The sequence below is a fragment of the Salminus brasiliensis genome, chromosome 19 (genome assembly GCF_030463535.1).
Source record: "Salminus brasiliensis chromosome 19, fSalBra1.hap2, whole genome shotgun sequence".
Taxonomy (NCBI): domain Eukaryota; kingdom Metazoa; phylum Chordata; class Actinopteri; order Characiformes; family Bryconidae; genus Salminus; species Salminus brasiliensis.
The window spans coordinates 27,434,220-27,446,732 of NC_132896.1; the positions used below are offsets into that span (position 1 = coordinate 27,434,220).

At 42.3% G+C, this 12,513-nt stretch overlaps 1 protein-coding gene across 1 annotated transcript; it reads left to right on the top strand.

The window, feature by feature from the left end:
- Positions 1 to 6,540: 6,540 nt before the first annotated feature.
- On the top strand, positions 6,541 to 12,033 carry ltc4s (leukotriene C4 synthase). Its single transcript, XM_072663896.1, has 5 exons — positions 6,541 to 6,688; positions 8,855 to 8,954; positions 9,091 to 9,161; positions 11,525 to 11,606; positions 11,736 to 12,033. Exons 1-5 carry the CDS (start codon positions 6,631 to 6,633, stop codon positions 11,884 to 11,886), a joined length of 462 nt encoding a protein of 153 aa, XP_072519997.1. The 5' UTR covers positions 6,541 to 6,630; the 3' UTR covers positions 11,887 to 12,033.
- The last annotated feature ends 480 nt before the right edge of the window (positions 12,034 to 12,513 follow it).

Genomic DNA, 12,513 nt, shown 5'->3' on the forward strand with positions numbered 1-12,513 from the left:
CAAGAGTATTATGTAAATATAGTTCTTTAGAAACAGCTGTGCGTGCTGCGTTTTGTTTATAGTGCCTGTGACTCCTGGTCTGATGCCAATCAGGGCATTAGAGCTGGACTGTTGTGGTTTGTGTGTTAGGACGTTTAGGAAGCTTTTGCGAAGTGCAAAAGTCAAAAAAGTAATAAAAAAAAGAAAAACAACCAAAAAACATACATTGAGGTTTGAAAACAAACTTGTATATTAATGATGTCTGCAAATCTGTGAACGTTGATCTTCTGCTATTCACAGAGGTGTGAAAATCAAGCCGACCGGGTTCAGTGGAAGTTCAGCAGATAGGAATAGGCTCACCAATCAGTGGCAGACCAAGACATAACGAGCAACAGGCTGATTCTAAAAATATGGAGGTTAAAGACCACATATGGTGGAGCAGAGCTGAAAGCCTGGGGAATGACTGTCAGTACTTTACAGCAGTTGTATGTATTGGTTTAAGTTTGTGTCGGTGCATCCTCGACTCAAACTACAGCTTCCCTCAGTAGTGAGCGCTCGTGAAGGAGGGAAATTAAATCCAGTAAAAGCAGAGGAAAGCGGGAAGCAGAGAAAAATGAACAGAAATATAAGAGCTGTGGAGTTTTTTTGCCCCGTTCACAGAGCACGGAAGGAAAACTGCACATCTGATTCGGTGTGAAGGTTCCACTAGATGAGCTAATGGTCTCATCCATCACAAAATGTACTTTGTTTGAATAGGCCTTTACACAGCAGATCATACAGGCTTGATAACCCGCATGTGCCGACAGGGTTTTTTCACAAATGCAGAATACTGGATGCATTATTAGCATTCTGATTGCTAAATCCTTGGGGCTTGGGAAGTGTTGGGAAAACGGGCATCAGGTAAAAATATTTTCTCGATGGGAAAAGTGAATTAAGTTTATTTAAATATATAGCTTCAGACGTCAATGGTGAAAAAACATTGTCACAGCGAGTCTGGTTAACTTAGTAACTTTGTGAACTGTTCCACTGCCAAATTCATTTGGTTCAACCTACTGTAGAAGAGTACGTCTGTGAAACGCTGTTCCCTGTGTCTTAGTTTCACATTAGTTTTGTTAGAACATCCAAAGCAGCACAAAAGTCTGGTGTTTTCTCCTATTTTAATGGGCCAGAATACCTTTGGCAGAACCAGGGGGCTCGTCTCACATGCCCCAATGCAGCATCTACTGTACAGTGTGAAGCTCAGCCAGCCTTAACCAGAGCCTGATCTCAAGAGTTCTGACCACATGATGCTAACCATCTCGCCTGGACCTCCATCTCTCCACTGTTTACTGGTTGGTGCTGATCCTGCAGCCTACGACGACACCCAACACCCCTCTTCTGACAGGACAGATCCATAGATGCCGAGATTTCCTCAGAACCTGTGGGGCAGTGGTTTGGCCAGTTCAGTCTGAGACAGTGAGGGGAAATGTGAGGCAGGTGTGATGCCCAGCCTATAGTCACTGGTCTGGGTACATTTCCAGCTCACTGTGGATGCTGACAAGTGCTACTTCTCAACATGTGCTCTGTGCTGTCTGGAACTTAGGTTCTCAAATTGGAGTGTTTAGCTTTAACAATTCTTAAGCTGCTTGTGCAGTTACACAGGTGCTTCCTACTGTTGCAGCTAAGAGCAGTTTAGCTGTTACGAAATGTGTAAATTTGTGGACGGCACTGCATGCAGAGTCTGGACAAACCACGCTCTTAAGGCCTCTAGGCCCTTTACAACAACGTGCCTTTGTTAGAGTGGAGCCACACTAGCATGGAAGCTAGTATCTGTCCCCAGTACTGCGTGTCCCATCAACCACACCCTTTTCATTAATCTCCGCTCACGTGCTGTTGACTAGGGGTGGGTTGATGTACAGATGTACTGAAAGCTCGTCTGTGATTAAGACTTGTTTTACCCGGTTAAAATGTGACCCCATTTTCGGTGCCATGCAAAACTTTGGCCACGGCTGGACAATTTCTGTTATTGTAAAAAGTTAGCGAGTAAAAGAGGAAAATGAGCCGACAAGTATCACTGCTTGTGTCCGGCACACGACTGTGTTCAGACTGCAGGCAAATCGGATTGGTTTCTCAAATGAGATCTGGTGGGATGACTGTCTGCACTGTTATTTACAAGTGATCGAGAATGGGATGGCAGTTGGAAAATGGCCATAAATCGGATTATTTCAGGGCTGTGTGCGCGTCAAATCCGATCTTCTCAAATCAGATGCGAAAAAAATCATTTTGGCTATGTTCAGACTGCCAGGCCAAATCTGATTTGTCATGTTTAGACTGTATGCAGATTGGTTTTCTGAACAGCCAAAAAAAAACTCCACACACATAAAATCCAATTTTTGCAAAGTGGATCCAAACCACAGTTGGAGGTGGTTTGAAATGTGAGTACAATCAGATTTACAGATGTGCATCAGTCTGGACGCTCTGGCCACCCAAAGTGTCTTTTGTGTAACGTTTAATGTAACAGACAGCAATCAGATCAAATCCAGGGTGACAGAAGAGCGGGGGTCCAAAAAAAACACCACATCTTAGGTACTGGCGCCTATTGTGTTGCTATAGCAACCAATGCGGACAGGTTTTTAATGTCTGGACACGCAAATCCGATGTCATCGCTCGCAAAAAATCTGATTTGAGAAATAATGATAACAATAATAATAATTCTAACAATAATAATTTCTTATGTAAAAGATCTAAAATATGAATAAACAGAAAATTCAAAGAAACAAATCTGATTTGCCTGCAGTCTGAACATCTTTTCATTGTGGTCGTAGATAAATAAAAAAAATATTAAAAAACTTGGTTACCCGGTTGTCTTCAAAAACCTCCAAAAATGATATTCTCATTTATATTCTCCATCTCCGCAGTGTTAAGGTGAGGTTTTGTGCCCCTTAAATAATTCTAAGGGAAATGACTGTTAAGGAACTTTATACAACACTTAACATTTTTTTAAGGGACATTCCACTCTTAAGGGGACATTTAAGGGTTTATGTCTATTTCCCTTAAGAAAGCTCACACTTAAGCCTTTTTTCAGCAACACACTGAACTTTAAAGGATGTTTAAGGGCAATCTTAAGGGAAGTTTCCAGTTAAGGTGTTTTATGCAACCGGGCACAGACACCTATCCGATTTGTGGACATGCGAAATGAATGTGAACTGTCAGGTTGGATTTCCTGCGTCTTTGTGTCTGTATGCTGTCATCATTAGTCAGCACGGACAGGTGACGGTGGGGACAGGCATGAACTAATGCAAGCCTTTTCCGGGACACGTCATTATTTCTGTCAAGATCTGATCCGATCCGATCTGAGCAAAACGCTGAGCTGATTCCTGAGGTGTGTAACGTAAATGTAGCCTCAGAGACATCAGAGGAATTCTTGGTCTGTCTTGCCTGTACTGCTCAAGCTTCAGCTAATGTGGGTTCTGCTGTAGAAGCCACCATCATTTCATTTTCGGTTGTTTATTTGTTTGTTTCTTTGTTTGTTTATTTATTTATTCAGATGGTGAGATGTTTGCATCCAGAATTTGCTGGTATTTAATTTAATCCAAAATTTCCCCAATTTCCCCCTTTTTTCCCCAAACATAGCTTTGCTCATTGCATCCAAAAAGCTTCATCTGAACTTCAGGTTCTTGTGATGGCTCTTTAATGGAGGTCATATTTGTGCAGGTGTCGCCGCACAGTAGAGCAGTGCATCAGCACTCCATTTAGGGTCTGCTAAATCTTCTTGAGGGTCTTTGCAGTCGAACGGGATTTCTGATTTGCCTTTCTGGCTGTACTATGAGCCGCCCTTCTCCTTTTGTAAAGCTCAGAGTGCTAGGCAGCTACTTCGAGGAGCCCATGGCTGCTGTTTACTAGGAAAAATATGAGAAGTCAGAATATTTTCTTTATAAAACTTTTTGCATCACCTGCCCTTTTTTAACAATGACCGTGAACAAGCCTGTAGCCCATTCAAGCAAATTAGGAGAGCTGAAATCTTTTGAGGTGCCCAAATGTTTGCATGATGCTCCATACATTTTATTGTCCCTCTCTAAAATTGTACAAAACAAAAATACTCTAACTTTGCTTATAATGTTGCCCAGGATGTTCCATCTTTAAACCTATTGAGAAGATGAGATCAGCTCATCATCTACTTGCTAAAGTTGCGATTGAAAAGATTGAACCCTTCACTGCAAGTTAGGTTTATTAGCAAAACTGACAAACGTTCAGCTGTTTGAAATAAACCAATCAAACAAGGGCAGTTTAAATATCTCAACCCAACGAATAGAACAAGCGTTTTCTCCAAATTCAACACAAAATGACACCTTTTAAAGACAACTGCAGTCTCATTACTCAACCCCTACATGACCAGCGGCTTTAGTACTGAGTAGAACGCTTCTGCTGTAATGACCTGCTGCAAAGACACCAGCTTCTGGCAGCTCTCCTGAGAAGGCTTAGTCCATATCTCAAGCACAGAGGCCTCCAGCTCACTGATATTCTTCAGTTTGTGTTCTGCAACCACCTTCAAATTACATTTACATTACATTTTATGGCATTTAGCTGACACTCTTATCCAGAGTGACTTACAAGGTTACTGATATTACAGAGGTGGGCCAATGTAGTGTTAGGAGTCTTGCCCAAGGTAGTGCAGCATAGTCACCCAGACTGGGATTCAAACCCCAGCCTCCCACATGGTGTGGTAGCTCAGTAGCAGGTAGTGGTGTTATCTGTTGCGCCACACCAACAACCAGCAAATCCTGCCAAAGATTTCTTATGATGTCATAACATCATCATGAGCAAATGAATGAATGAAGATTTGCTACAGCTCCTTTATTTTTAAGAGTAAAGTATAAATGGTTCTTAGCCTGGTTCTTCATATACAACCATATACAAGGAAACACTGAAATGGTAAATGGCTATATAAAGGGTTCTTCAAATAGTGCCATTGAAGAACCATCTTTGTAAAAGAGTGTGATTGAGTGTGACTTCTTCAATCCTTTAAAAGATTCTTTACACACATCTCTTTTACCAACATTATGGAACCAAAACTTTTATGCCAAAATATTTTATTTTATTATGCCATTTTTGCACCTTTATTTTGATGTGAGTGTTTGATATGGTTCTATAAAGATCCATTAAAGACCTGAGTTTAAGTAAATGACTATTTGAACAGTATAAATACTCTATATCTCTCGGTGTAGCTCAGTAGTGGACAGCTGACAGTTGTCCAGAAGATGCTTTGAGAGGATTGATTCAAGAACTTGGACTGAGGCTGGTGTCATCATCAGGAAGGGGGTTAATATCAAGCCACTCCTGAACCAGAGACAGTGTCAGAAGCATCCCACCTGGGCTAAGGAGAAAAAGAGCTGGACTGTTGCTCAGTGCTCCAAAGTTCTTTTTCAGATGAAAGAAACGTTTGCATTTGATTTGAAAATCAAGGTCCTGGAGTCTGGAGGAAGAGTGGAGAGGGGCAGTGGCCAGGTGTCTGAAGTCCAGTGGGAACTTTCTGTATTCTGGGATGGTTTAGGGTGCCATGTCATCTACTGGTGTTGGACAACTGTGGTTTTATCATTTATCAAGTCAACGCAGCCGTCTACCAAGAGATTTTGTGACTTCGTGCTTCCATCTACTTAATCGAGATGCAGGACTTAGCCCCTGCCCACAATGCCAAAACCAGTACCAAATACAGTACCAGTACCAAGTACTGTGAATTTCCCCACTGTGGGACTAATACAGGATTATCTTATCTTAAATGGTTTGCTGGTAATGATATTATTGTGCTTGACTGATTGGCCATCCAACTTTTCGGATCTGAAGCCCATAGAGAATCTATGTGGTATTGTCAAGAGGAAGAAACAGACGAGCTGCAGGCCATTACTAAAGCCAGCTGGGCTTCAGTGACATCTCAGCAGTGCCACAAGCTGATTGCCTCCACAGTGATACTCGTCAGATGGGACATGCTCTTCTGTTTGATCCCAGCTAACCTGTCCAGTTGGGGCCTGTATGGGAGGCCCAACTAGGAACCAGAAAGTTTTGTCCACGTCGGTGCCACATATGGACGCCCACCAGGGTCAGTAATGGGCCCGGAAGGGGTTAAACAGTGCATTTAGGGCCTAGATGGAACCCATGTAAGGTTAAGGTGGGCTGTAATGATGGAGCCAGTCCAGAAAGCCCAACTGGATCCCAGTAAAATGCATGTACAAACCCACTCAGAGCCCATGCCCACCTGGAACCCACCTAGAACCCACTTAACCCATGTTCCATCCATGTGAGCCGCTCATGAGCGTTTTTTCTGTGTGATGAATATATAATGTCATGAATATATATAATGTATATATACATATATATATATATATTTATATTTACAGCTGATTTGTAAATGGTTATTTATCTTCCTTGGTAGGACAGTGTCCTCTGTGTGTATGTGTGTGTGTGTGTGTGTGTGTGTGTGTGTGTTCATGAGTAGCTAACCTGTGCTGCTCCACCCACACTGACATAAAATGGGATAGGAAGAACAACAGTGTGACTAGTTCACTTCTAGGCAGATCAGCAGGAAAGAGGAGTCACATCGTGTCTGTTCTCTCTCTCTCTCTCACTCTCTCTCACTCTCTCTCTCTCTCTGTGTGCACTGTGTGTTCTTGCTGAAAGATGCTTGATCAGGTGGTGTGTGTAGCTGCGGTCACGATGCTCGGGGTACTGGAGCAAGGTAGGGAAGCCTCAACTCTGCCAACATTACAGTGCTATCAGCATCCACACTATTAATGCCAGTCATTTTGGAAGGCTGATGTAAATACACACTGGAAATGGTTCTGCGAGCAGCTGAGGGGAGTTTTCACCCCCTCACATTTTCACGGTTGACTGCTCAGTTTATCTTTCTTTTTTTTAATCACTAAATATTTAAAAAAACAACAAGCAACAGCCGTTTCTGTATAATCCCACAAGCTTAGTCTGGGGAATCGGAATGCAAGCACATGAATTCCACTAATTCTTGTTTGAGTCAAAAAGCTTTCCGACCTAAATAGAACAAACACTGTATCTACATCCAAATAGTGATATTCATTAGTCCGCAGGACTTGTTTCCGAATTGCATCATTGGCTTGTTTGCAATTCCCTTGCAAACCACTGAGGCAAGAATTTGTGGTGAGGAAGCAGGCAGGTTTCTCCGCCCCCCTCAAGGTCATACTTGTGTAGGTGTCGTTGCACACTCACCAAAAAAATAAATAAAAAGATCAGTACAACAGCAAATATTGACATCATGAATTTAAATACATCTCTGAAATGTATGTATTAATTAATTAATTGATTGATTGATTGATTGATCTACAGTACATGGTTATGATTCTGTGCAGAACAACTTTCAAAAATGTTACTTTTCTGACTTTAAATGGGAGGATATGGGCCTCTCTCATTGTTTCTCAGGAGAGGCTTAGTTAGTTAGTTACACTGAGTGAAAACTAACCCCGCTGTGTGGAGCCAGACTGTACTTTAGCCAGGTTAGCTCCTACTGTCAGTTATTTATCTCCTTCAACATGGTGCTATAAGTTGACCGCCATCAGCATCCGGAGCCCGAGTGAGCACAACTGCCCTTGCTCACTCTGGGTGGGTAGATAGGCACTCTCTCTCTCTCAACATCAACATCAACATCACTTGTGCTGGCCGGCACAGACATCTGGGTACCTGTAGCTTTCCTCAGAGTGAGTTTGTCAGTGGCTGGTTGCGCATGTGTCGAAGGAGGCATTGTTGTCCAGTGTCGAGAGCGTTACATGGGATTAGGGAGAACACTAACGAGTGGGTTTGGTAATTAGCTATTGAAAACATTTTTTAAATAAAATATGCAAACAAATGCCAAATTACGGTAATCAATATACACCAATTATACTGCCAAAGTAGCAAAGTAGCAGCATAAGGACCTCTGAAGTGGCACAAAACGTTAGCAGCAGACCTGTAAGTCCTGTAAGTTGTGAGGAGGGGCCTCCATGAATCACATCAATAAGCCTTGAATGCCAAGGGCCCATGACCCGGTTGTCGTTTCTTGAAGCACTTTTGGTAGACACTGACCACGAGAGGTGTCCAGTGTGAATTGGATTGGGGTTGGATGAGAAGTATAAACATATACCATTCTGACACCCTATTGGTTTGTAAGCGACCCATCGCACCTGCACACATGTTAATGCTCAGTAGAGCACAGAGACGCTCCTTTAATAGAGCTGATATTACTAAAATGCTTCATTTTCAAAGGGCAGATCTGCAGCTGAAACAGGAGCCTAGTGCAGACCAACATTTTAATAGAACATTATCGTCATTATGACTTTTAGAAAAATGTTTTTTTGGGGACGGGGGGGAGGTAGTGTACTATAAGCCCCTGTGGTGTGGCCTAAGCTTTTGGTCTTTGTTTTCATTCCATTACTTTTACTTTTCTACTTGAAGTCATTTTGAAACCAGTACTTTTACACTTTTACTGGAGTAAAAAGCTTAAGCTGATACTTCAACTTCTATAGAAGTCTTTTAAACCCTAGTATCTCCACTCACTTCTACCTGAGTAATGAATGTGAATACGTTTGACACCTTTGCTGACCACTGCATACCAGAAAAAGCCCCCACGAGACCTGCTTGGTTTTTCTGTTTTGGAGATGTTCTGACCCAGTCGTCTAGCCATCACAGTTCTGCTCTTATCAGAGTGGCCCACATCCTTACACTCCTGCTTTTAACACATCACCTTCCAGACCTTCTGACTGTTCATGTGCTGCCTACTGTGTAGGATCCCACCCTTGACAGATGCCACTGTAGATGAAGATAATCTAGGGTTTTTTTCACTTCACCTGTCAGTGGTTCCAGCTGGACCTGTTTAACCGCACTATTCTTTTTCTGCCAGCGTACTTCTCCCTGCAGGTGATCTACGCCCGGCGCAAGTATTCTGTCCCCCCACCAGCCACTACAGGACCCCCTGAGTTCGAGAGGGTTTTCAGAGCGCAGTGAGTTTTTCCTGGTCCCAGAGTCTGTCTCTATATGATGGGTTTGTGTATGTAGATTCACACAGGGCGCCAATATAACAGGCATTCGACGTCTGATATGACAGATTCTCAATATTGTTCATTTCTCATTTTCCAGAGCAAACTGTTCGGAGTACTTCCCCTTATTCGTCATCACACTTTGGGTGGCTGGACTTTTCCTCAGTCAAGGTAAGCTTTGGGAAACTCAGGGACAGGGGTAGAGTGGTGCTGCCGGACTGCAGGGTGTAGCTCATTTCTCAGATTTACATACAAACAAAACTTTGTGTGTAAGAAATGCAAAACACTACAAACTCCACCAACCTACGCAGCTCCTAAACAAGGCCCTAGTTACAGTTACAGCTCCACTGAGCCGGTTCATCAAATGGGAACACAGAAGCGCTGGAGGTCCTCATCTTTAAGACCACTCACCGTACATGACTGAGACGTATACCTGAACTTTTGGTGTTACAGCGATGCAATGCTTTAATTGCAAAACAGGAAGTGAAGGCTTTATAATATCTACAGCATTTTTATTATTTCCTCCCTAATTTCACCTCCTTAACTCTAGGCTTAGTTTGGATTATTTTGCTGCTGTGGTTTGATTAATAACTACAGTATTTTACTCACTGCTATAATGTATCCAATATCTACTATGAGATTTGTATTTATTAATGTATTAATTTTTTTATATATGCAATTACTAATAAATTTAAAAATTATATATATATAAATAATAAGTAATTGTTATTACTATGAATTATTCAGTTACTTCTAGTTATTCAATAACTTCTATGAATAAAAAGCCTCTACAATATATTTAGTAGCTACTATAATTTTCAGTCAAGCCAGAAAATCTGCACACCTCTTGAACCTTCTCCACATTGTATTATGTACAGATCTATTCTACAATTGACTGAGTTCATTTTTTGCCTCAAACATCTACAAACATCTACAAACATCTACATCATCAGTTGTGTGAAAGTAAAAGTGAAAACAGGTTTTTAAAAATATGCCATTTTATTTTACTGACAGATATGCACACATCCTTAGCCTAATACTTGGTTGATGCACCTTTGGCAGCAATTACAGCTTCAAGGCATCCTGGGAAAGAGCTTGGCACACTTGTTTCTGGGCAATTTTGCCTGTTGCTCTTGGCATATCCCTGCAATCTCCGTCAGGTTGGATGAGGAGCGTCTGTACACGGCCATTTTCAGCTCCTTCCACAAATGTTCTGCTGGATTCAGGTCTGGGCTTTCTCTGAAGCCTCTCCTTTGTTCTCTTGGCTGTGTGCTCTGGGTCGTTGTCGTATTGGAAGGTAAACCTTTGCCCCAGTCTGAGGTCCAGAGAATTCCAGAGAAGGTCCTTGATGATGCTGTCATGATCCACGTCATGATGCTGCCACCACCATGCTTCACAGTAAGAATGGCTATAGCCAGGTGTTAGCCAAAAGTTCCATTTTGGTTTATTCAGACCAGAGAATCTCATTTCTCATGGTTTGAGAGGCCTCTAGGTGCTTTTTGGGAAATGCAAAGTGGGCTGGCAACTCTACTATAAGGGTGTGATTTGTGGAGTGCTGCCTGGATAGTTGATCTTCTAAAAGTTTCTCCTATCTCCACAAGGATACGCTGGAGCTCTGTCAGAGTCTCCCTCTAGTTCCTGCTCACCTCCCCGGCCAAGCCACGTCTTACCTGAATCGCTTGGTTTGACGGCGGTTCCGAGGGTCTTCTATGTATAAATGATGGTGGCCACTTTGCTCTTTGGGACCTGTAAAGCTGTGGCGATTCGTCTGTTCCCTTCTCCAGATCTATGCCTTGACCCAATTCTCTTTCTGAGGTCTGCAGATAATTCTTTTGACCTCATGGCTTTGTGCTCTGAAATGGCACGGTCAACGGTGGGACCTTATTTACGCAGGTGTTGGCAATCACCAGTCATGTCCAATCAATTGAATTTGTGGGTGTCATACCAAAGAGAGTGCACATGTGTACATGCTATTTTACATTTTTAATAAATTAGCACTAATGTCTAAAAGTAGAGGTCTGTTTACTGTAGAAATAGGAATCTGTGACTTAACAAAACTGTACATTTTCCGGTGACAATGACGAAGCTACAAAAAGGGGTGGGGCATTTTTTATTGGGAAAGCGTCCTCTTTGAAGATTGCTCCACCCTAATCTGAGATTGTACATCTGAGAGGTCATGTGATCACAGCTTGTGTTAATAGTTTCATTAACATTCATGTATTGGAGAAAGACCCTCCGTACGTACAGCTTAGGGGTCCCACATTAGGCCAGTTCACTGTGGCTTCTTTGTCACTGTGGCTTCTTTGTCGTTAAAGGGTTATTTGAAGAACCAGATACATTTAGTTCTCCATCATCCAGAAGAACCATTTTAGCATTCAGATGGTTTGGAGTTGCCCTGGTTATATAAAGAACACAGGGTTTAAGGGACACACACACAGGGTTTAAGAGGTTAAGCAGAAGACACTGTGTTCCCCTATTATTATTTATACACTATCTGCCCCTTCCCTCCCCTCTTCTTCTCTTTGCTCTTCAAGCTCTGTCTGTGTTGCTCGGGCTCCTGTACCTGCATGGACGGTATCAGTACTTCCATGGATATTCCAGGTCTGCGCAGGGAAGGTAGGGGGCGCACTAGTTCACTGTCCTGAGGTCATGATGAGCCTTGGCTCTCCATCATTTTTTACACACTCTCACTCTCTCTCTCTCTCTCTCTCTCTCTCTCTCTCTCTCTCTCTCTCTCTGTCTCAGGCTGGCTCCTCTGTACTTCAGTGCCAAGGTGCAGTGGGTGCTGATAGCTGCGGGGGGGTTGGGGGTGTTGTGCTGTATGAGTCGGTTGTATCTCGGGCTCGATCCGCTCTCATCACTGTTCCTCGTCCTGGGCCTCAGCCAGCTGGAGTAAAGGCGGGAGGTAGACCAAGATGAAGAAGCTCACTTGCTTTGTTCACAACCAGCTTTGCTTAATGAAAGCCCACCATTATCATACCCACTTTCTCTCTCTGTGTGTGTGTGTGTGTTTGTTTTTTGCTACATCCCCACAGCCCAAACATCCCTGGAATGTTGTTTATATATATGTACGTATATATATATATATATATATATATATATATAATTATATACAGCTCTGTAATAAATGAAGACACCACCCTACATTATCAGTTTCTCTGGTTTTACTATTTATAGGCAATGTGTTTTAGGGAAATGAACATTTGAGTTGTATTTCATAAACTATGGACAACATTTTCCCTAAACTATTATAATAATTATAATGCAAAGAAGATATTATTCAAATTTAAACACAGTACTAATATTTGAACTTTCAGAAATCACTATAGAGAAATAATCCTGACTGCCACAGCTCTCATGTCTTGGCCGGCTCTCCACTAGTCTTTCGCATTGCTGTTGGGACTTTATGCCAAATCATAGTCTGCAAATTCAGGTCACTCAGCTTTGTTTGATCAAAGGCCTGGAATAAAACGGCTGCCGCACACGTATGGAAATTTAAGAAAAAAAGTTAAGTGGTCTCTTA

Excerpts from the sequence above, each read along its gene's own strand:
- ltc4s (XM_072663896.1), top strand. The coding sequence starts at position 6,631 with ATGCTTGATCAGGTGGTGTGTGTAGCTGCGGTCACGATGCTCGGGGTA. Across the intron at positions 9,162-11,524 it reads TGGACTTTTCCTCAGTCAAG|CTCTGTCTGTGTTGCTCGGG; the intron begins GTAAGCTTTGGG and ends TTGCTCTTCAAG. Across the intron at positions 11,607-11,735 it reads TCCAGGTCTGCGCAGGGAAG|GCTGGCTCCTCTGTACTTCA; the intron begins GTAGGGGGCGCA and ends TCTCTGTCTCAG.